The 22,485-nt window shown below is 46.7% G+C and overlaps 1 protein-coding gene across 10 annotated transcripts in view; it reads right to left on the bottom strand.

Moving 5' to 3' along the window:
• Positions 1 to 801: 801 nt before the first annotated feature.
• The window catches only part of LOC135239196 (3',5'-cyclic-AMP phosphodiesterase 4D-like), a 308,165-nt gene continuing 286,481 nt past the window's right edge, over positions 802 to 22,485 (bottom strand). For all 10 annotated transcript variants that reach the window (XM_064307709.1, XM_064307708.1, XM_064307706.1 and 7 more), the window contains 10 exons: positions 14,845 to 14,957; positions 8,816 to 8,909; positions 8,288 to 8,463; positions 7,906 to 8,004; positions 7,643 to 7,807; positions 7,292 to 7,391; positions 6,822 to 6,976; positions 6,600 to 6,722; positions 5,985 to 6,167; positions 802 to 4,886 (listed from right to left, as the gene is read on the bottom strand). In XM_064307709.1, the coding sequence (XP_064163779.1) occupies positions 4,407 to 4,886; positions 5,985 to 6,167; positions 6,600 to 6,722; positions 6,822 to 6,976; positions 7,292 to 7,391; positions 7,643 to 7,807; positions 7,906 to 8,004; positions 8,288 to 8,463; positions 8,816 to 8,909; positions 14,845 to 14,957 (1,688 nt within the window). In that variant the 3' untranslated portion in view covers positions 802 to 4,406. The remainder of the gene's footprint in view (positions 4,887 to 5,984; positions 6,168 to 6,599; positions 6,723 to 6,821; positions 6,977 to 7,291; positions 7,392 to 7,642; positions 7,808 to 7,905; positions 8,005 to 8,287; positions 8,464 to 8,815; positions 8,910 to 14,844; positions 14,958 to 22,485) is intronic.

The following is a 22,485-nucleotide window of genomic DNA, read 5'->3' as shown; positions in this document are numbered from 1 at the left end:
CCTCTCTTTCTCTCTCTCTCTATATATATATATATGCACAATATAATTTGAGCACCATTTAAATACCACAGTATACGTAAACATTGTTGGTGAGGATGTGCATCCCTTTAGAGCCAGTGTACCTTTTTCCAAATTCAGGCTGGTTTGGAGGCAACCACCCCCCCCCCCCCCAACCCGTTCAGTTCCTGAGTCAGAGGAATACTCCCGCATCTGTCCCAGCTCAGGGGACACGTCACTGCAGTCCCCTCATGGAAGGGTCACATGACAGGAAGCTGAGATGAGCCAAAAGCATTTTTTAATAAAACATCGTATCCAATTAGCAGCTGCTTTTATGCAGAATGCGAGGACATAAACGCAGAGTTACTACATCCAGCTAATCCTTATGTGAGCAACACTGCCAGACCTGGCTAACCTTCCCAGACCGCAATGCATCATCACCATCATCGTCATCATTCTCATCATCATCATTATCGTCATCATCATCATCGTCATTTAATTGTTCATGATCTGATTTGTAAAAACAGGTCACTCTAAATTATGAGGTACTGATATAAAAGCCAAGACTAGCTCTGTTTTTGCAGCCGTTGCATGTAAAATATGCATTTTTAAAGAACACGTTCAATGCTTATATAAAACCCTATGAACATGTTCAATGCCTACTTACTGCAAAGTTCCATGAACACATTCAGTGCCTACATAAAGTCCTATGAACACTTCAAATGCCTACATAGAAGCTCTACTAGAAATATTCACTTTAGTAGTGAAAGTTTCAATGGCACAAAAAAACACAAGAGAGAAAACTTAGGCGGAATCAACCATGCTTTTATTTCATCTGTTGCATATAAAAAAGTTTTTTCAGGTTTTTTTTTCTTTTTTTTTCTGAAGGTTCAGAGCGTGATCTACAGTTCTATCCAATAGACTGTAAGAGACAAGGAATCCATTAAAATAATTGTCATGTGAAATCTCCAAACAGATTGGCATTCTAAAGATGTAACCTCTAGAAAACAAACTTATGGTTGTTCTGGTGTATTAATATATTTTTTTACAGTTCATGAATCCCTTTTATACTATATATACTTTTTAAAAAAAACGAACAAAAAAAATATTTATAATAAAAGCCACCGATTGCTTTGGTCCAGGGCTGCTAAAATCTACAGTATGCGTGTCAGAAAAACAGGCTCTTTAGGAAACAGACACTCCCATCACGGCACGGGCACACGCCCTGAGGACTGGAGAGGGACGCCCACAGGGACAGCACCTGAAAGCCCTTCCTCCCCTCCACCTGTAACACCGCGAAGAGTCAAAGCAAAACACAAGGAAGGGTCTACAGTCTCGAAACACACACGTCTCATCTACCCTACTCTCCTCCGAGTAGAGATTTGAGTGAGTGTGCGTGTGTGTGTGTGAGTGAAACTATGTGTGTGAATAAAGAGAGAGTGGTGTGTGGGTATGTGTGTGTGAGAGTGAGACTATGTGTGTGAATACTGGACAGTGTGCGTGTGTTTCAGTGAATGTGTAAAGGAGTTTTCTTCGTGTGTGTGTGTATGTGTGTGTGAGAGTGAGATGATAAGTGTGAGTGTGCAAGTGTGTGAGAGAGAGTGTGAGAGTGAGAGTTGTATGTGTACGAGTGAGCGTGTGTGTGTGTGTGTATGTGTGTGTGTTATATTGCATTCCACTGTGTTGCATACCAGGCCTGGTCCCGCATCGGGGTGGGGGGTGGGGCTAGGGGGCGGGGCCACTGGATGCCCTATCCACTGGCCCCACCCTGCTCTAGTGTCTCTGGAATAATGCAGCAAAATGGCAGAAAATTAAAAACTGTATCCAAGTCCTAGCTTAAAAAAGTCTTAGCTTTTTAAATAAATAAAAAATGTATCTAAGTCTTAGCTTTTTAAATGAAAAAACGTATCTAGGTCTTAGCTTTTTTTGTTTTTGCACGTACAGCTTGTTTTGGCCTTGGCAATGAGGCAGAGGGCGGGGCTTAGAAATGCCCATCTCTTCTAACGCAGTAAACAGGAAGAGGAAATAACAGAAAAAGCATGAAACTAAAAACATTGTTCAAAGTTAAGGCACAGCCCTGGGGCCAACAACCTGCGGCTTTTTAAAAAAAATTTAAATTCATAATATCGTTTGGCTTTCCCCGCTTCTCCATAAACAAGCTCTAAGGTGACGTGTTACAGAAGCTCAACTTTACATTTGAATAGGTATGTATAATAAACATTCTCTCAACAAGAGTTATCCAAGTACAACAACACCATCTCCATAAGGGATGATATAGAGTAAGAATCGGTCATTTACAATAAACATTACATTGTATGTACAGCACAATAAATACATGGTTGTAAACAGAGACAAACAAGAAAACTCCATTGCAGGTAAGGTTGTCTGGTGAGAAAAAAAAGCATGGCACTGAAATAAAATAATTTAAAAATAACACATTTAAAAATAAGCTCTTTTTTTAACCAGTAAGCACTCTTTAAAAGCCAGATTCATTCAAGTTTTTGTTTTGCTTTTTTCATTAATATCTTCTTAAAAAGATACCTTTGTTCTATGTACATACTCTCACTGTGACCAGGGAAAAAGTTGTTTGGGTAACGTTAAGGTAATGTTACAGTAACTTGCGAGTCGATAATGTTATATCAGCTACAGTAAATGATCTACAGTACCATTTTTAAATTATGGCAAAACAGTGACACACAAAAAATAGAATAACACAACCGAATCAAACTATTTAAGAGAAGAAAACAGAAGCCACTTTGCTGAATATGGTGGTAGTGTGCACAGCCTTTTGCAAGCCCAGCATACAGGGTGCAGATTTGGCAAAGAAAACGGGAAAAACTGTCAATCTGTGAGTACTGGTGCATCGATCACAAGAAGCCCCTCCCACAGCACCCCCATCCCTGCGTTTGAATCTAACCTCTGTGACTGATTGTCATGTGGGCTCCTGTGAGGGAAGGGGGGGGGGGGTGTTCTACTTTTCCATTACCGCCAAAACTTAAGCGCTTATCCATGTTCAAAACTCAATCATAACGCAAAACACAAAAAGGGAGTAACTGTTCTTAACTGATTATGACAAGCATTGATTGTGTGCGAATAATAACACTGTGTGGTTTATGCACAGTACACAGGTAAGCTGATAGCATTTAGGCAGAGAGGGCAACCCAAAGTGTTTTTCCTTACAATCCACTGTAAGATTCACCATATCACAGAAGTTTAAGTTTTTGTAGGCATCAGTGACTTGTCAAAGTCAAAGGCGAATTGAATCTCATAAAATATGGTGGTTGTACGCACATAATTAGAGATACATCCTCTCAATCAAAAGCCCTCTGAACTGATGATAACCCGCTTACTTAAAATGATAGAAACAATAATCAAAACAATTGTGTCAAAGTCACGAGCTATCCTGCAGAGAGTTAAAAAAATACACACAGAGAAACCACATTTCCCAGGGTGCCGTTCACATCCCACAGCACGCCTGCGAGTCACGCGATACAAAATAAAACAAAAATAAAAATACAAAAAAGCAAATGGCAGATGAAATTTTCAAAGATTCTTTTAAATATACAGTAATGTATCCATACGATTTTTCTTTTTTTTTTTCAATAACAAAAGTAAAATCTACAAAAGATCTCCATCTTACATACAATACAAAAAACTCAAGAGGTCAAAACAGCTTCAGGGCTGTACGCTTCTTTTTTCAGTCAGGTTTCAAGGAAGACTTGAAATTAGAAAAGTGTCTCGATAAATCCACACAGAACCTCGCTCCTGACGTTCTGCATGATCACCAGTCGCCATGGCAATTTCCCCCACCCCACCCTACCCCAGGGGCATCCATTGGGCATCCAATCAGAATGCAGCTCAGCACTTTCCACCAATAGTATTGTAACTGATTTTGAGAGAAAAAAAAACCGAAATAAAACAAAAACAAATAAAACAATCACTGATTTTCACCATTTGCTCCATCCGAAGAGTGTTAATGCAGATTCAGGAACACTTCAGTTCTGTTTGCAAAAAAAAGGGGGGGTGGGGGGCAAGCGTGCAGTTAGGAGGGAGGAACAAGGTCATCTTGGTGACCTCGAAAGGTCAGACTCAATGAGAACAAACCTCAGTCCCAAAACAAAACAAACAAACACCTACAAAAAAAACCAAACAAAAAAAATAATAAACGACTAAATATTCCTGAGTGCAAAATGGTAGAAGTACCAGCGAGCTGCTGGTTACCCTGCTCTGCTGAGGAGCGTGAGGAGTGGCCAAGGGTTGTGGAGTGCAACGTGCGCTTTGGAACTTTCATAGAACAAACCAGAAATTATTATTATTATTATTATTATTATTATTATTTGTCATTTGTCTGTTACTTAATACGACAGTTTTCCTTTCGAGAGGCTGCCCTGTTGCGCGTCGGCAGGGTGCTATTCCTCCTGCTCTTCCTCCTCCTCCTCCTCCTCGACCACAGCACAAGGCTCGGTGGAGACGCCCGCCCCCACCAGCTCCTCTTCCTCTTCCTCCTCCTCCTCCTCCTCCTCCACCTGTTCGTCCAGGGGTATCTCGGTGGACTCAGAGTCCTGAGTGCAAAGCGTTTTAGAGTCACTGCAGCTGTTGTCCTCCTCCTCCTCCTCCTCCTCTTCCTCTTCCTCGGCCTGGCTGCCGCTGTCCTTCTCCATGTCCGACTCGCCGTCCTCCTCCAGCGTCAGCTCGAACTGGAACTTGTCGGCCCCCCCGGGCCGCCCCTCGGCGGGGTCGTCGCTGGTGGGGGAGGGGCTCTGGGGGATGGTGCTCTGGTACCAGTCCCGGTTCTCCTCCAGCGTGTCCAGCATGTCCTGGGCGTCGGGGTGCACCAGGTCGGCCCACGTCTCCCACAGGGGGTGCACGATGTAGTCTATGAAGCCCACCTGCACACACGGGTAAGCAGACACACATTACACACAGCCCACCTGCACACACGTGTGAGCATACACACATTACACACAGCCCACCTGCACACACGTGTGAGCATACACACATTACACACAGCCCACCTGCACACACGTGTGAGCATACACACATTACACACAGCCCACCTGCACACACGTGTGAGCATACACACATTACACACAGCCCACCAGCTGTTCATTGCACACACGTGTAAGCAGACACATTACACAGAGCCCACCTGCACACACGTGTGAGCATACACACATTACACACAGCCAATCAGTGGTTTAAAAATCCACATAAATATCAGATCTTTTTCAAGTCATTTCAATTTCAGTTAGTTTCCTCAACTGGCTGAATCGAAAGTAAATTGGCCCCAACCCTTGAAATGATACATTCTAACACAGGAATATGAAGATGTCCTTTTCCTGCTCCTGAGGTGGAGGTTTGTGACAGAGGCCTGTTGGCTTTGGTCCTGCCCTTAAGGATGAATGTTGACTAGGAGCAGGCTGAGAGCTGTTTGAGTGTGAAGGTCTGCAAGCGAAAGGGAGTTCCCTCCAAGTCACCTGTTCATCTCAATACGGGAACCTACAGGAAGTGCAGTGATGATGTGTGAGGAGGGGGCGTGGCCTATGAGTCCCACAGAAAGAGCAGGGATGGGGAGGGGGCGTGGCCTGTTAGTCCTACAGAAAGATCAGTGATGATGTGTTTGGAGGGGGCGTGGCCTCTGAGTGTCACAGAAAGAGCAAGGATGAGGAGAGGGCGTGGCCACTAAGTCCTACAGAAAGAGCAGGGATGAGGTGCAGGGAGGGGGGGTGGCCTGTGATTCAGACAGATAGAGCAGTGATGAGGAATGGGCGGGGGCGTGGCCTGTGAATCAGACAGACAGAGCAGTGATGAGGTGTGGGCGGGGGCGTGGCCTGTGAGTCTGACAAAGAGCAGTGATGAGGTTTGGGCAGGGGGCGTGGCCTTTGAATCAGACAGACAGAGCAGTGATGAGGTTTGGGCAGGGGGGCGTGGCCTGTGAATCAGACAGATAGAGCAGTGATGAGGTTTGGGCGGGGGGCGTGGCCTACCTGGGACTTCTCCACCGAGGCGTTGTGTTTGTCGCACATGGGGCTGATCTCCATGCCGCGGTCGCGCTCGCGGTCGCCCTGGCTGAAGAACTCCTCCATGATGCGGTCGGTCCACTGGCGGTACAGCTGCAGCGGCTTGGTGGGGTTGCTCAGGTCCGCGCAGTGCACCATGTTCTGCAGGACCTGCGGAGGACCGGAACATTCTCACCTCACCGCCCCTCAACCCGCAAAGCCATTTCACTGTCTAGTTAGTGCTCGAAGGGGTGACTGTTTCCTATTCTAAACTACTGTGCTGTTTTCTCTAAATGTTATAATACGAATGATACTGATAATAGATTAAAAACTGTGTTAATATACAGTATGAAATGCTCAGTACATAGTGGATAATATCACAAACAGCATATAGTAATATAAACTCTACAATCCATGCAAAATGCAAAAAAACGTTTATTTGACATTTGATGTCTAGCTGCATTAAATGTACACTCCTCATTTTTTAGACTTTCAGTATTTACCACACATTAATATATAAGTCATTTAATCAGGTCTAACAATCTGCACCAAAGGCCACAGGGAAACCCCTGCATTACAAATGAGGTGAGTGTGGGGTCTCACCTGTATCCTGTCCGAATAGTTATCCAGGAGCAGAACCCCGGAGCTGGTCACCTTCTTCGTCTCCACCATGGTCTTCAGGTCAGCCAGCAGGTTCATGTGCTTGGACATGTCAGTAGCGAGGACCTGGGGGTGGGACAGAGAGGCTTAATGCAGCTGAAGATCCGGCGCGTCTGCGGGGTGCAGGAAGGGCTGGCAGCCCAGCTATGAGCAGGGGATGCTTACGATGTCGATGACCATCTTGCGCAGGGATTGTCTTTGTTTTTTGGTCAGGTTTTGGAAAATGTCACAGTTCTCCTCCTGCAGAAGCTTGAAGCCCACCGCCAAGTGGTGATTCTCCAGCACCGACGAGTCATTGTACATGAGAGCCAACTCTGAGTCTGTGAGGATAAACACACACACACACACACACACACACACACACACGCACATACACACACACACACACGCACACACATACACACAGGAACATACATATGCACACACACATATACACACATGCGCGCACACACACATACACACGCACGCACATACGGACAAACGCACACACACAAACACACGCGCATGTACGTATGCACATACGCACACACAGACACAGACACACATTTTAATTCTTTGTCTGCGACTGCAGTTAAACATGCAATGACAGATGCGTTAAATGAGCCACTCTGAGCAGCACACGGGGAGAGACTCACTGGTGTTGATGAGGAACTGGTTGGAGACGCCAGGATGGTCCACGTCGTGAATCGCACTGGCGAAAATGGCAGCGAGGATCTCCAGGTCCGTGAACACAGCCTGGCAAGAGAGAGAGAGGGAAGACTTGAGTTAAAGTTCATATCCAGGACCACAGGCACCTACAGCTCACCAACCATCTCACCTCACACGTTCACTCTCCATCGTGCTAAGAACACGCCTTCCTTTTTTTCCATTTGTTAATATTTGTAACATATTTTTTGTATTTATGCTTATATAGTGGAAGTGAGTGGGGAGCATGCATTCCATTGTACTAGATACACAGGGCAATAAAACTGTGGACCGTGCCTTACCTCTAGAGCAGGGGTGGACAGCAGCACATGTGTGGACTGAGCGACGTCAGCAGCATGGATGTTGTTGTGGTACGCAACGTCTCCATGGTAATGGTCTTCTAAGGTCATCAGGTAGGTTATAAAGGTGTCTAAGGGGATTTTGAAGGTTTTTAGCAAGTCCCTTTCCTGGAAAGAGGAGAAAAAGGGAAGAGATGCAGTCAGCGAGCCTGGCCTCCTCAAACTACACCACAACCAGGGGGCTGAAGCTCTGGGAAGAGGCTCACCTGGAAGATTGTGTACATCATCACCGTTAAAGGCCTGTTCCCCGAAAACTCTGTGACTTTGAAAACATTAAGGCCCCATTTGTTAATGTCCTCCAGCTCCTGAAAGGAGAAAGAGCCTGTGTTTCACTCAACATGATTATGAGTTTAAAAAAAACACAATGATAAATAGTATCCCCGGCTACCGAGATCAGGGGTCAAGGGTCAACTCAGGCTGAATTTCAAAATCCTGAACCGACCCCAAACCTGGTAGCTGGCAACTGACCCCAGACTAAGACGAAAGGAAGAAGCTGAATGAAGCGGACCCAGATATTTTGGACGCTGGGGGTATTTGGCCCGCGCGCGTCTGCGTGGTGTACCCCCGGTGTCCACCGGGGGCGCTCACCTTGGCGAGCGAGTCCTCGGTGTCGGTCTTGACGCCGAAGCGCGGGATGTTGGAGTTGGTCAGGCTGGTGCTGTGCATGAGCTTCTTCACACCGCTGATCTGACACATGGGCTTCTTCTTCCTGTCCTTCTCCTTCTGAGACTGGGGAGAGGGCATCTCCACATCGTGCTGCTTATCTGAGGGGAGGGAGGGAGGGAGGGAGGGAAGGAGGAAGAGAGAGAGAGGAGGAGGGACAGAGAAGGAGAGGGAGAGAGGGAAGGAGGGAGAGAGAGGGGGAGGGAGGGAGGGAGGGAAGGAGGGAGAGAGAGGGAAAGAGCGAGGGAGAGAGAGGGGGGGAGGAAGGAGTGAACACTTTGCATATACCCATACTGTTCCTCTGATAAACTTCCATTTGCATCTGAATTCATTTTGTCGAGGGTCGACACATCGTGGGAGGAGCAGTGGAAGTTCGGTCAGGCTCCGGTCAGCATACAGTCAGGCTCCAGTCAGCATACGGTCAGGCTGCGGTCAGAGTACGGTCAGACTCACCTAAGAATGTGTTTGATATGAACTCTGAGACCTGGTTTCCAGACCGGCTCATCTCCGAGAGGTGGGTGAGCTCCCTGTTCAGCATTCTTTTGAACTGCAAGAGAAAGAGAAACAGAGAGGGCATCAGTGGCCAGAAGGGCTTCAGCACATTACTGGTGATCACATATGGCTGGTACTGGTCATACTGCGGGTCACATGGGTCACATTCTTCCAAAGAACAACAGAAAAACGCTGTAGAAAGCTGACGAACTGAAAGCAAACAGTGTAGTAAAATGGGATAAGGGGGTCTAGTCACCTTGGGCTTTGGCTCAATTTGACTCTACTGGGCGAGAACTATAAAAAAAACACCCAAAATGTACAGAAAATGATCAATAAAGACTTTCGCCTGACACAGTGGACAAGACATGCCAGTCAACATGCAGCAACATGTTCAAAATCTGTGGCTCAGATCATAAAAAATGCTAAACTCAATTTAAATATTGATGCCTGGACATCAACAGGGACAACATGTATTTCAACATTTTATATCCACGATAATACAAGGTGGGACGCAGATTCTTTCTGTTCTTATCACATCTGATTATAACCTGTAGCTGTATGGCTCTATGTTCACTGAAAGTACACTCTCCTTTCTGCCTTCCCACCATCCTGAACACCTAGATTAATCAGAAAACTTTTCCCCATAGCAACAGACCGTGTGCATTTTTAGCCAGAGCAATTCTAGGGGTTACCAAAAGTTGCGCCAAATATAGAACAACCAAATTCACACATTTCCCACAATTCTGAAACCTGGCACTAAGAAGCCACTGATTTTTCTGTTGGAATTCTTTTTAAACCCCATGACTAAAACTCAAGGTCTGTTCAATATTCACCCCACAGCTTGTTTGGAAAACAACTGCAAACCCACTGCCATCCACAGACACAGAAGCACGGAGACTGAAATCCACAGAAAGAGAAGCACAGAGACTGAAATCCACAGAAAGAGAAGCACAGAGACTGAGATCCACAGACACAGAAACACAGAAACTGAGATCCACAGACAGAAGCACAGAGACTGAGATCCACAGACACAGAAACAGAGATCCACAGACACAGAAGCACAGAGACTGAGATCCACAGACACAGAAGCACAGAGGACTGGGAATCCACAGTAAACCAAAGCACAGAACGAGATCCACAGACACAGAAGCACAGAGACTGAGATCCACAGACACAGAAACACAGAGACTGAGATCCACAGACACAGAAACAGAGATCCACAGACACAGAAGCACAGAGACTGAGATCCACAGACACAGAAGCACAGAGACTGAGATCCAGAGACACAGAAGCATAGAAACTGAGATCCACAGACAGAAGCACAGAGACTGAGATCCACAGACACAGAAACACAGAAACTGAGATCCACAGACACAGAAACAGAGATCCACAGACACAGAAGCACAGAGACTGAGATCCACAGACACAGAAGCACAGAAACTGAGATCCACAGACACAGATGCACAGAGATGTCGATTCACAGATGGAGAATTCTATCACAAAGAATTCAGAAAATACACAAAGTGGAAAACGGGAATTTAATTTAAAAACAATGCCTGACTGCCGCAAAACTCAAACGAGGGGCGGACCTGAGTGAAAATCACCATGGCGATTTTACGCCTCAAAAAGACGCTCGTCAAAGCGGATATCTCTTTGATTAAAAGCCCACTTCACTATAAAGGGATCTGCGCACCTGAGAGGAAACAATGGTGTGTTATTCATATGGAGATACACAGGTCCTGAACGGAACCTTTCATATCCGTCAGACACCAATGTTTCACACAGTTTGCTTTGTCTGAAGAACAGATCCAAAAGCTGCCATGTCTCCCTTTTAAGGTGATGGCGAAAGGGAGACCGACTGATAAGGGGATACATGAAGAAACCTGGAATAGCAAAGTGCAGCAGGTTGGGCTTTATGCTATTATTTACGTCACTTTAATGTTATGGTACTTAGCTCCTTAGCAGACGGCCTTATCCAAACCCAACATATGGAACACAGCTTAAACGTGGTGCCTTATTTACTAAAGCTGAACATTTTAGAGAAGAAATTATTCAAGGTGAAGGGGACAACAACAGCGCCCCCTTCCTAGGGATCTAAATCTGGCACCTCTGTTCACCGCTTTTCCACTCTGGCCCTGACTGCTACAGTTCATGACTCCGACTATCACAACGTGCTTGAGATCGTCCTGTCCAAACTCCATCTATCACAAAGTGTTTGAGATCATCCTGTCCAAACTCCAACTATTACAAAGTGTTTGAGATCATCCTGTCCAAACTCCAACTATTACAAAGTGTTTGAGATCATCCTGTCCAAACTGCAATTATCACAAAGCACTTGAGATCATCCTGTTCAAACTCCAACTATCACAAAGTGCCCGAGATCATCCTTTCCAAACTCCAACTATCACAAAGTGCCTGAGATCGTCCTGTCCAAGCCCTGACTGCCTTGTGTAAGCCTCCAAAAGCCTAACTGGTAGGCAGAAATAGTGAACCCACCATCGGACTGTATCTGAATTGTCAGTTGGTAGTTTGAATGTGTTTGATGGGCGTTGATGTTTTTCAAATCAGTGCTTCTAATTAATGCCATGATGCCGTTGTGCTTGAGATGACCTTCCCAAGCTTAGGGATGATGCTGAGCAAAAGCACTGTTGCACTACATTCAAAAATATTTTTTATTAAGAAGCACAAGGAATGGCTGTGAATAATAATCCCGTTAGTATTTTCTGTCCAGAACAGCTGAACTTGTGTAACTCCTCAACACTAAACTAAGCCTCTGAAGAAATCTGCTGATTTCTGACTGTCAGGCAGGCCTATGTGAGAGCCTGTTGGAGAAATGTTCATTTAAAACCATAGTGACTGGTTTTGGCAGGACAATTTATTAAAGGAAACACACATTTTCCTCCTCTGTGCAAATCTTTTTTCTCCTCTTCAAATGAACGGTTTGAGCTTCTGACGCGTACCTTACCTGAGACTTTAAATTGGTCCATTGAAGCTGTGGGTGCCGAGATACAAAACGATGGCAACTCGTTATGTGTTGTGCCACATTCTGTTTGGTCGTGTGTAAACTAATTTTTAACAAAAATCACACACAATCTGCCACAAAATGTGCTTGGAGATGGATTATGAACTAGCTAAGTTACAGAGGTTACACAGCCTGGTTCTGATTCAGGTGCTGAGTTGGGGAGCCTGGTTCTGATTCAGGTGCTGAGTTAGACAGCCTGGTTCTGATTCAGGTGCTGAGTTAGACAGCCTGGTTCTGATTCAGGTGCTGAGTTAGAGAGCCTGGTTCTTACTCCGGTGCTGAGTTAGAGAGGCTGGTTCTGATTCCTGTTTCTGGACAATGTTGTTTCAGGTGAGATAAGGCAGAGATGGATGAGAGGATCTGAGTTTCTCTGCAAATCACTGCCTAAAAATATTGGTGGGGATGTTCCTAGTAAGATTGGTGAAGCTGTTCCTGGAGAGATTGGTAGAGATGTTCCCTGCAAGATTGGTGGACATGTTCCTAGTAAGACTGGTGGAGATGTTCCAAGAAATATTGGTGCAGATGTTCCTAGTAAGATTGGTGGAGATGTTCCTAGAAAGATTTGTGGAGATCATGCCAGCATGCGAGGGAGGGGACCCGAAATTACGCAGAGAGGCTTATGTAACTCAGCCCTCAGATGAGTGCTTTAATTTCCGATTAAATCTTATCAGACACGTGGTACGGCAAGCGGATGCGGACAGATCCTGCCAACCAGGACAGAGCGAGTGAGGCAAGGCATGAGGAACAACAACGGCATTACAGAGACGTTCACTGCACAACACGCAGTGTTCTCATCCAAGAAGGTAGCGGCTTGCCACAGGACATGGCACAAACCGAATCTCTTTACTGCACTGCCGAAAAAATCCAAATGCATCCAAAACTGCTTGGCTGGTTTTTACATGCATGGCTTTATAAAACTGCCACCTTAGCACCAATATCTGAGAACCCAGAGCCCAAAAACACTGCTGACGAATTACATGCCGGCAGTCAGGAACCAGGCATGTCATTACAGGATTCACCAGCAGAGGGCAGCCGCTGCAGGAAGACAGGGGCTACTCAGCTGACAGCGGCCGTCTGAATTCTCCAGCCAGCTGGATAACCGATCACTCTGGATTCATACAATCTCATCTCTACTGTAGTCTGGAAGAAAATCAGCATAAAGATACTACCAGCTACATCAGCAACAACAGCAGCAACAACAGCAACAGCAACAATAGCAACAACAACAGCAACAACGACAAAAGCCCAGAAACAGCAACAGCAGTAGTAGCAGCAGTAGCAACAACAACAACAGCAAAAATAACATAAACAACAGCAGCAGCGACAACAACAGCACCAACAACCTTGTTATCCAATCAAATCTGTAGCTTGTTTATGTATATTCATGTTTGCACACTAATTATTGGAACAGATATTAGTATCCAGAATGAGGAATACTCCATTCCACAGTGTTTCAGATGCAGCCACAGATGCAGTGTAAATAAGAGCATGCTGGTGCAGTGCAGGACCGCAGACCTGCTCAACATGAGCTGAAATACTCAAGAACAGCTTCAGCACGACCTGCCACCAGATCAGCACCACATCCATGTTTCACTGTCATGCTCTTGCATTGAATGAAAAATGAAATAAAAATAAAGAGAAGGTACGTGGGGATATCCCTATGAAGGCAGAGCATGGTGGCAGAGGACGAGGAATGTAACGGAGGTCCCTAAATTAAAGGGGGTGGGGGGGGGAGGGATGACCTTCAGTCCAGCCGTAGCTCTGACAAGGCCGTCTCCTCTGCCTGCCCTCCCCAGTGACTGGCGTCACCGTGGGAACCCCCCACCCCACTCACAGACCTTGGCATAGGCACACTGCTGATGGAACTGGACACATCTCCTTTTTACCTTGCTGCGGGGGGGGGGGAGTTACACGCGTGTGCATCTTGCCAGCTACTGCCTCCCTGCAGCGGCCATCTTTGTCCGGCATGAACCACTCTCTCTACCAGTCTCTCTTTCCCTCCATCAGTCCCTCTGTCTAGCAGTCTGTCTGCCCACTGTGTGCATGTCTGCATGTGTGCGCATGTGTCTATGTGCGTGTGTGTACCTGTGGGTGTATGTGTGTGTGCGTTTGTGTGTGTGTGTGCATGTGTGTGTGCGTTTGAATTTGTCTGTGTGTGTGTGTGTGTGTGTGTGTCACGTGTATGAGTGTGTTTGTGTTGGTGGGTGTACATGTATGTGTGTGTGTGTGTGTGTGTGTGTGTGTGGGTGTACGTGTATATGTGTGTGCATTTGCATTGCATGTGCATGTATGTGTGAACAGCAGAGCCTGTCCAGAGCTGCATCATTTATCTACGCATCAAAATGTTGGGGGTGGAGGTGGGGGGGGGGGGCAGTAGAGACACAGGGTTTGGGGGCAGTAGAGACACAGGGTTAAAAGGGGCAGTAGAGACACAGGGTTTGGGGGCAGTAGAGACACAGGGTTGGGGGACAGTAGAGACACAGGGTTCGGGGGGCAGTAGAGACACAGGGTTGGGGGGCAGTAGAGACACAGTGGGCTTTGGGGGCAGTAGAGACACCTGATTTGGGGGACAGGGTTTTGGGGGGCAGTACAGACAGGATTTGGGGGGGTAAAGGATGAGGAGGGATGACACACTGTACACAAGCAAGGTCTGTGGGTAAATGGGGTGTTGATGGATTAGAGCAGAGAGATGATGAGTCGTGATGGATTGTGCTGTGATGTGGTGCAGTAAACAGGGATTTGAGGGGGTTACCCATAAACCACACAGGGATTCTGGGGGGGGGGGTAACCCATAAACACACAGGGATTCTTAGGAGGGGGGGTTACCCAGTAAACACACAGGGATTCTGAAGGGGGGGGTTACCCAGTAAACACACAGGGATTCTGAAGGGGGGGGTTACCCCATAAACACACAGGGATGAGGAGGGGGGGCAGATTGGGGGGGGGGGGGTGCTGAAGCAGGGCTCACCTTGTTGGAGGCCATCTCGCTGACGGAGTGGCGGGTCTGCAGGGTCTCCAGCTGGTCCAGGCACCAGTCCAGCTCCTCCAGCGTCTCTGTGGCCAGCTTCTGGTAGGCCTCCTCTGGAAGGACACAGGGGAAGGGCTGGTCAGTTTTGAGGCGCTTGGCGGGGCTAGCGGAGAGTTCCAGAAGGTCCCCCAAGCCGTAGACAGCCATGTTGGGTCGTCTTCTGAAGTGGACACATGGGTGACTCTTCATACTGTAGCAAAAAGCTTCCAGGAAATGAAACCCCCCAAAAAAAAAAGCCCCACAAAAATCAAGCGAAATGGGAAGCAGCGGCTCCCGGCGCAGTCCCCCCAAAACGAGGGCCGTGGGGTTTCGCTTTCACAGCGAAGACGACGACGGCAGAAAAACACACGCCGAGCTGCGGCTGGCTCCGACGCAGATGACTGTGGGACGCACCGCGGCGAAGCCAGCCCTCACAAAGCAGGAAGGAACCTACGCACGCACGCACTCACACACACACGCACACACACACTCACACACACACACACACACACACACACACACACACACGTGTGTGTGTTCAAAGCCTTAAGCAGTCCTCAGAGCTCTGAACCCAGACGGTCCTCCTCCAGGCTAACGTGCGCAGGGTGCTGCTGCTGGGGGGGTAGGGGGGGGGGATCCGACGGGCGGACGGGTCCGTGCGCTTTTTTTTCGGGGTTCCTCCTCGCTCTCGTCCTTTTAATCAGAACCAAAAGAAAAAGGGGGGCCGTGCAGATGGGGGCTCCGTACGCTAACGGGCGGTCCGGCTCCCAGTGTCCCGCCGAGTCTCCAGCGGAGGAGGGGGTGGGACGGGGGGGGGGGACGGGGGATCCCGGTCACCCTGGCTGACGGCGAGAAGGGGGGACGAAGCGGAGGTTAATCGCTCTGCTCGGCTGGCGGGTGGAGGGGCTCTGGAGCGCCAGTCTGATAGCTGGGGAGGGAGAGAGCGAGTGGGGGGATGGCGGAGCGGCCAGCCCGAAAAGCTGGACTGGATCCTGGAGCTGGATTCAGAGTCACGCAGACAGTCGCTGATAGAGAAACTCTTCTGTTCACCTGCCCTAATGCTTACCAGCCAATCAGACTGCTGCTTTCTTCAAAAGATTTTTTTTTTTGCTACTCATATGATAATAACTTTATTTTACCTTGCATACACATCTGAAACACAAAGTGCTTTACAGAAGTAAAACAATGCAATGTTTACACAAAATTATATAGCCATTTAATTTTGTGGAAACATTGTATTGCTGTATATACAGTACATAAAGCTTAAAGTTGGATGGATAATAAAATGGATAATAATTTTTATTTATATACAGGACATAAATATCAATGAGCAAAAACAGCACTTTATTTTATGAACTGTGGCATTTAAAAGTATTTTCACAACACAATGGGCTCTCAGTCCGGTTCTTTGTTTTGTTACACAGGTAACTTATATCACCTGGTTACCAATATAGGGGCCAAAGCAAACACCAGCAGCCCCTGCAGAAAATGTTTCCCACACCATCGCGGTTCGCTATTAGACGCCTGTTTGGTTTCCATTTTCAGTTCACTGCCTGTATGTGTTACTATCTGAGCTTCTGTAGGATGAATGAAAGGTTTTGAGGGTGAGCTGAGGTCACTGCAGAGTAAACAAGAGGTTTAAGGGGGATGTGGAAAGGTCACATGTCCAGTGCAAGCAGACCAGAAGCACCACAAAACACACAGGCCCTTAGATTATACGGAACTGCACTACAGAAATGGCCCAGTGTTTAGCATACAATGCTAATACACTTAGAGATTATACAGTACTGCAGTACATAAATGACTCTGCGTTTAGCGCACATGCTAACGCACTTACACAGCGTACAGTACTGCACAATATGGCCCTGCGCTTAGCGCACATGCTAACGTACTTTAAGTGTATACAGTACTGCACAACACTACAGAAATGGCCACATGTTTAGCACACAATGCTGATTTCAGTAGATCAGATTAGACTGCCATATTCCATCCATTCAGATTCATCATGTCACAGATACTAAGAGTGCAGGGCAGTATCAAATATTTCCTCAGCCTAAATATAGGCCCAGCATCCAGTTCTGACCGTGTGGCACAAGTGCGTCTTTCACAATGTCAGTCTATTTGTGGAAAATGTCACCTTTCCAAAGCCAATTAATGAAGAGCTGAGCTTCCAGTGTGATTGCCGGCAAAGGCCCAGGGGCTGAAACCTGACCTGCGGAGATCAGTCGCACTTCTACATTCCTGTTTCCGTTAATAAACTCCTGTAAGGACGGAGAGCGGAGCGGCGTGCCCAACGCGCCTGACCTCTCCAAGCAAGGAGAGCGGTCAAGGAGCGCTGTGCGGAACCCTGAAAGGGCCTCCTTGACTGGAGACGTTGATGTGTGTTGTGTGAGCGGATGTGAGCGGTCACGGGGTTTGATGCTCACGGAAGATATCTATCCTCACAGTGTCAACCACGGCCATTCTCCCTTCTGCCAGGTGGTGGGCGGTACCTGTATCTGTCAGTTACGTCTGATTGGTCACTCAAACCCTGCCCTCACGCTTTATTGGAGGGGAATTGTGGGCTTTGGGAAACAGAGCGCTGACGTCACTGAATTCACGTTTCAGACTTACTATTCACGGGATTGTTTAGTTACGGAAAACTTTCATGAAATTAACAAACTGCCAAAAGAAAAAGCACCCCAGCACCTTCAAGCATATAACCTGCACAATAAATCTTAAAAACCCCCCAAAGCACTTTCTGGGTTTCCAGGGTCAGATGGCCTGAAAACATATTACAGCCACATACAGTCACTCATTCTCTGACATCTGTCACTTATTCTCTGACATCTGTCACTCATTCTCTAACACCTGTCACTCATACTCTGATAGCTGTCACTCATATTCAGACACTCGTCACTCATACTCTGACATCTGTCACTCATTCTCTGACATCTGTCACTCATTCTCTGACATCTGTCACTCATTCTCTAACACCTGTCACTCATACTCTGACAGCTGTCACTCATATTCTGATACTCGTCACTCATACTCTGACACCAGTCACTGCTGGCAGATATCAGAAGTGACAGGATGTCTGACAGTTGTAAAGCACCCGATCCTAAGCTTTATTTATGTGCTGTTGGGTTCAAATGCAGCTGATGACATTGAATATTAAATCAGAAGCCTTAAAACTGTTTAGTAAAAACAAATCTGATTAAAGAACCTGGGTATTTGCTAAGGCAAGTAAGGTTAAGGGTGTCTGCTAAGCCAAGTAAGGCTAAGCACATTAAAGGGGAGAGACCTGCAGTGAGAGGCCCGCATCTTAAATCCTTAACTTTCTGCTTACGATTCTCTGACCACTACAGCGCTCCACCTAAATGCATGCCAAGCCACTTTATTTCCACCCGTATCACAAACTACAGCACTAGCACGGTTCATATGTAATACAGACCAAGTTTCAGACTATGATAGATTCATTACTCCAACAGGTGTTCTTACCCAGAATGTCTCATAAATATCAAAGATAATATGTTCAGCCACCTGAGTTATATGAACCACAATGATAGAGATGGGGATAATAATGTGCTTAGACCAGCGACAGTGTAGCCGAAACATCATCAAAGCGCTAAGCAGCGTAACAATGCCAACCTAGTGCCTCAACACAATCTTAAATAGAGTACGAGCACAAACATTACTACTGCTAACCGTACTAACATAAGCAATCCCAGCACTAACATAACAACCACAGAATTAATGAAACAGCAAGCGCTAGCAGGTGGAGTGCATCCGGGCTGCAGTCTGAAGAGCTGGGAGGTGGAGCCTAAGACTGAACAAGCTTCCGTTAGTTCTGAGGGCATCGGAGTCTGTGGATACTTTTACCTACACTGTATACGCATGTGGAAACTATTTGGGAACTATTTTACTCACTTTAACTTTTTAATTGTATTTTAAATGCTTAATGTATTACATTTTCTTCCCTTTTTATAGTTCTCGGTATTTATTTATTTATTTTATTGTTATTTTAGATCTTTAGCTACAGAAAGACTACCTCATCACAATGCCCTGAGGAAGACATTAGCTAAAATTTAGTCGATTGGTCAGCATTACATTACAGGCATGCAATTATTACTTTGCATTATTACTCATAGTCATATTTCTTTTCCTAGTTTTTACTTGTCTGTTTTTCTTCTGTCACTTTCTCTGCAAAGCACATTGAATTGAACTGTTCGCTTGAAATGTGCTACATAAATAAAGTTTTTTATTCTGATTATTATACAGTAAGCTGTAGAGGCCGTTTGCAAGCAGAGCAGATGGAGCCCTCCAAGTTTCCACTGAAACCAGAGCTGGAGCAGCCGCATCCCGCTAGAGGCGATAGGTCAGAGGTCAAAGGTCAGCTCTAAGCCTCATCTCTACGCACAGCTGTTCCAGAAAGCAGTCTGAAAACACATCTCCACTCTCCAGAGGAAACAATGCCCGCCTCTTTCTACCACACAAACAAAAACACACTTTCTTACTGTATCACTCTGAGAACATGCATTTTATCGCTTTGAGTACAACATTTTAGTCAACTTTGAGAAAACTCTTAATCGCTTTGACATACTGTTTCACTTTGAAACAAATGTGAAGGTCCCTGAAATTGCCCAGCGTTGCAGTATAAACTGGCGGGAAACTGGCTGAGTGAGTCATATGCTAGAATGAGGCTGTTCATTGTAAAAGGCGCGGAAACTGGCTGCATGTAGTATTGCTGGAACGGGCTGGCGAGTACTAGGCTGGGTGGCAGTGTAGTATAATGGCTAGGGAACTGGGCTTGTAAACCAAAGGTTGAGCTTTGATTTCCAGGTTGGACACAGCTTTTGTACCCTTGAGCAAGGTACTTGATCTGAATTGCTTCAGTATATATACAGCCGTAGCAACGGATGCTATGTAAAAATGCTAAAAGTTGTAGAAGTCACTCTGAATATGAGCCCCTGCTAAATGGCAGTAGTGTAATGTAATCTCTGTATGTTTTCAGCTGCATCAGTGGGTGAGCGCGTGAGTATGGAGCCTCTCCATTTTAAAATATGGGTGTGTACCAGACACCTCTTACTGTACTTCTGATCGAGCAACATTAAAAAAACACGGCTTTCCAAAGCTGGGAGCCCTTCGACAGGATCTGCGAGTCGGGAGGCGTGTCCGTGGACGGTGCGCTGCAGTGCATCATGGGGATTATGCATGGTTTGCAGGCAGCGTGCCTGTGCTTACACACATGCTGAGCTGTTTACCTCGGGTCTGCTAGCCACCTGTACCTAAATTTATCTCTACACTGAGTCAATATCAACAGCTGCGTCTATTATCTCTACAGGCAGAGAACAAAACACAGCAGAGCTACAAGAGTAAAGGGTGCTGCCAGTTACACAGTACTGAACCCCACCATGTATCATGGAAGGACTGCCTGAGACATTTTCCACATCTGTGAGCTGACTGACATGATCCATGTGGAAGAGCACAGTCATATACCTCACACAGAATTCCAGATTATATATGTGTGCGAGTATGTGTGTGTGTGTGTGTGTGTGTGTGTGTGTGTGTGTGTGTGAATGTTGGTATAAGCCTACGTCAGGGTGAATTCTCCTTCTCTCGCTCTCTCACCCTCCCACTCTCTCTCTCTCCCTCATTCTCTTGCTCTCTTTATCTCTCGCTCCCTCATTCTCATTCTCTCTCCCTTGTTCTCCCTCTTTCTATCTCCCTCTCCCTCATTCTCCCTCTCTTCCTTATTCTCTTCCTCTCTGTCTCTCCCTCATTCTCTCTCTCTCCCTCCCACTCTCTCTCTCGGCTCACGGATGGCCCGGCTGTGGTTTCAGAAGCAGGACTGCCTTCCTTGCTGACGTCAGTGGCATTCTTCTCGTGCTTAGTGTGACATCAGAGACCAGCCCGCCGAGGCCACTCTGCTGTGGAGACAGCAGGGCTGCTGCTAAGCTGCGGACCGGAGGCTCACACGGACTGGAGAAAATGGCTCGGGCGACAGGGGGATTTCTGCTGATTTACACAGGAACAGTTTGCCAAGCTAATCCTGACACATACCATAAAAAAACTGACCCAGAGACAGCGTATGAGCGCAGAATAGATCTGCACACAGGCATGCACACACGTACACATGCACACGCATATACAAACAGACGCACACACACACACATACACATGCACACACATATATACACAGACGCACACACACACGTACACACAGGCACACACACACACACACACGCAAAGAGAAGTGGGCAACAGGAAGACAGCCATGAGCACATCCCTAATTCCCTACGAGCAGGCATGTGACAGAGCAGCAGAGCACAGACTCTGTCAAATCTCTTCTTCCCACACACAGTATACAGGCATCACAGGGCTCCCCAATCCACTGCTTTTACTGCACGTACGGTTTACCTACGCTGCTCACAGTAATTTACCGTATACCTGCAGAGGAGGGAGGGCTCATTAATTAGCTGAGCTATGGTTGGCTGTCAGTCACGACCTTGCCTGAACCAATCAAAACAGGTGTCTCTCCACAACAACACGATTGGTTCATATTGCTGCATGACATCACCTTTTATTTCCCACATAATTTTAACATGGAATATTACCTAAGGACGTTATTTTAACTGTTACATTACAGGCATGTAGGAGACACTTTTATACAGAGCAACTTACCACTTTAAAAAAAAAATCATTTACATTACATCCATGTATACAGCAGGATATATACTGAAGCAATGCAGGTTAAGTACCTCGCTCAAGTGTACAACGGCAGTGTCCTTCCCGGGAATCAAACGTGCAACCTTAAGGTTACAAGACCAGTCCCTTACCCATTACACTACACCGCTGCCAGCTGCTGTTTTCACATTTTTACATTTTTGATTGATCAATTTTTTAATTCATATCCTTTGATGTCTTATCATTGCAGTGGTCCTTTATTTGAATAAAATGTATGGAGCTGGCCTATTGCGGGGGGGGGGGCAGCTCCGGGCCTGGAGGGCCGGTGTGCACGCAGGTTTTAGTTTTATTTTTATTAACCGGGCTGGCCTGCTAGCGCTGCGCCCCAGCAACCAGAGCACGTCAACCATGTTTCCCCTTTGAGCAGCAGAGATCTGCAGCTTCCTGTTTCCTGTTTCAAAACCGTACGTTGCACGGTTACTGCTACTGTAATCTGAGTGCTTCCTGAGAACGCTGTTTTCCCACACAGCGTAGCCACAGTGATGGAGTAAGATGGCACTCGCAGAATCCCCTCAGACAAGGTTAACTGCAGACTGTCTGCTACATGGGCCCCTTCCAGTTCACTCCTATCAGCCTGCTACAGGGGCCCATTCACTCCTATCAGCCTGCTACAGGGGCCCATTCACTCCTATCAGCCTGCTACAGGGGCCCATTCACTCCTATCAGCCTGCTACAGGGGCCCATTCACTCCATACAGCCTGCTACAGGGCCATCAATCTCAGTGACAGGGCCCATCTCACCCATACAGCCTGGTGAAAAGGGCTCTTACTCGTATCAAGGACATCAGCTGAAGGGCTAGAACTGTGCTGGGTTTGTTTTAAGGACAGTGGTGAAATGGTGGTTTTAAGATGACTAAACCGATGGTGTGTTGAAAAG

This window comes from Anguilla rostrata, chromosome 14, assembly GCF_018555375.3.
Source record: "Anguilla rostrata isolate EN2019 chromosome 14, ASM1855537v3, whole genome shotgun sequence".
Lineage (NCBI taxonomy): Eukaryota > Metazoa > Chordata > Actinopteri > Anguilliformes > Anguillidae > Anguilla > Anguilla rostrata.
This window is presented reverse-complemented; position numbering and strand designations above follow the sequence as displayed.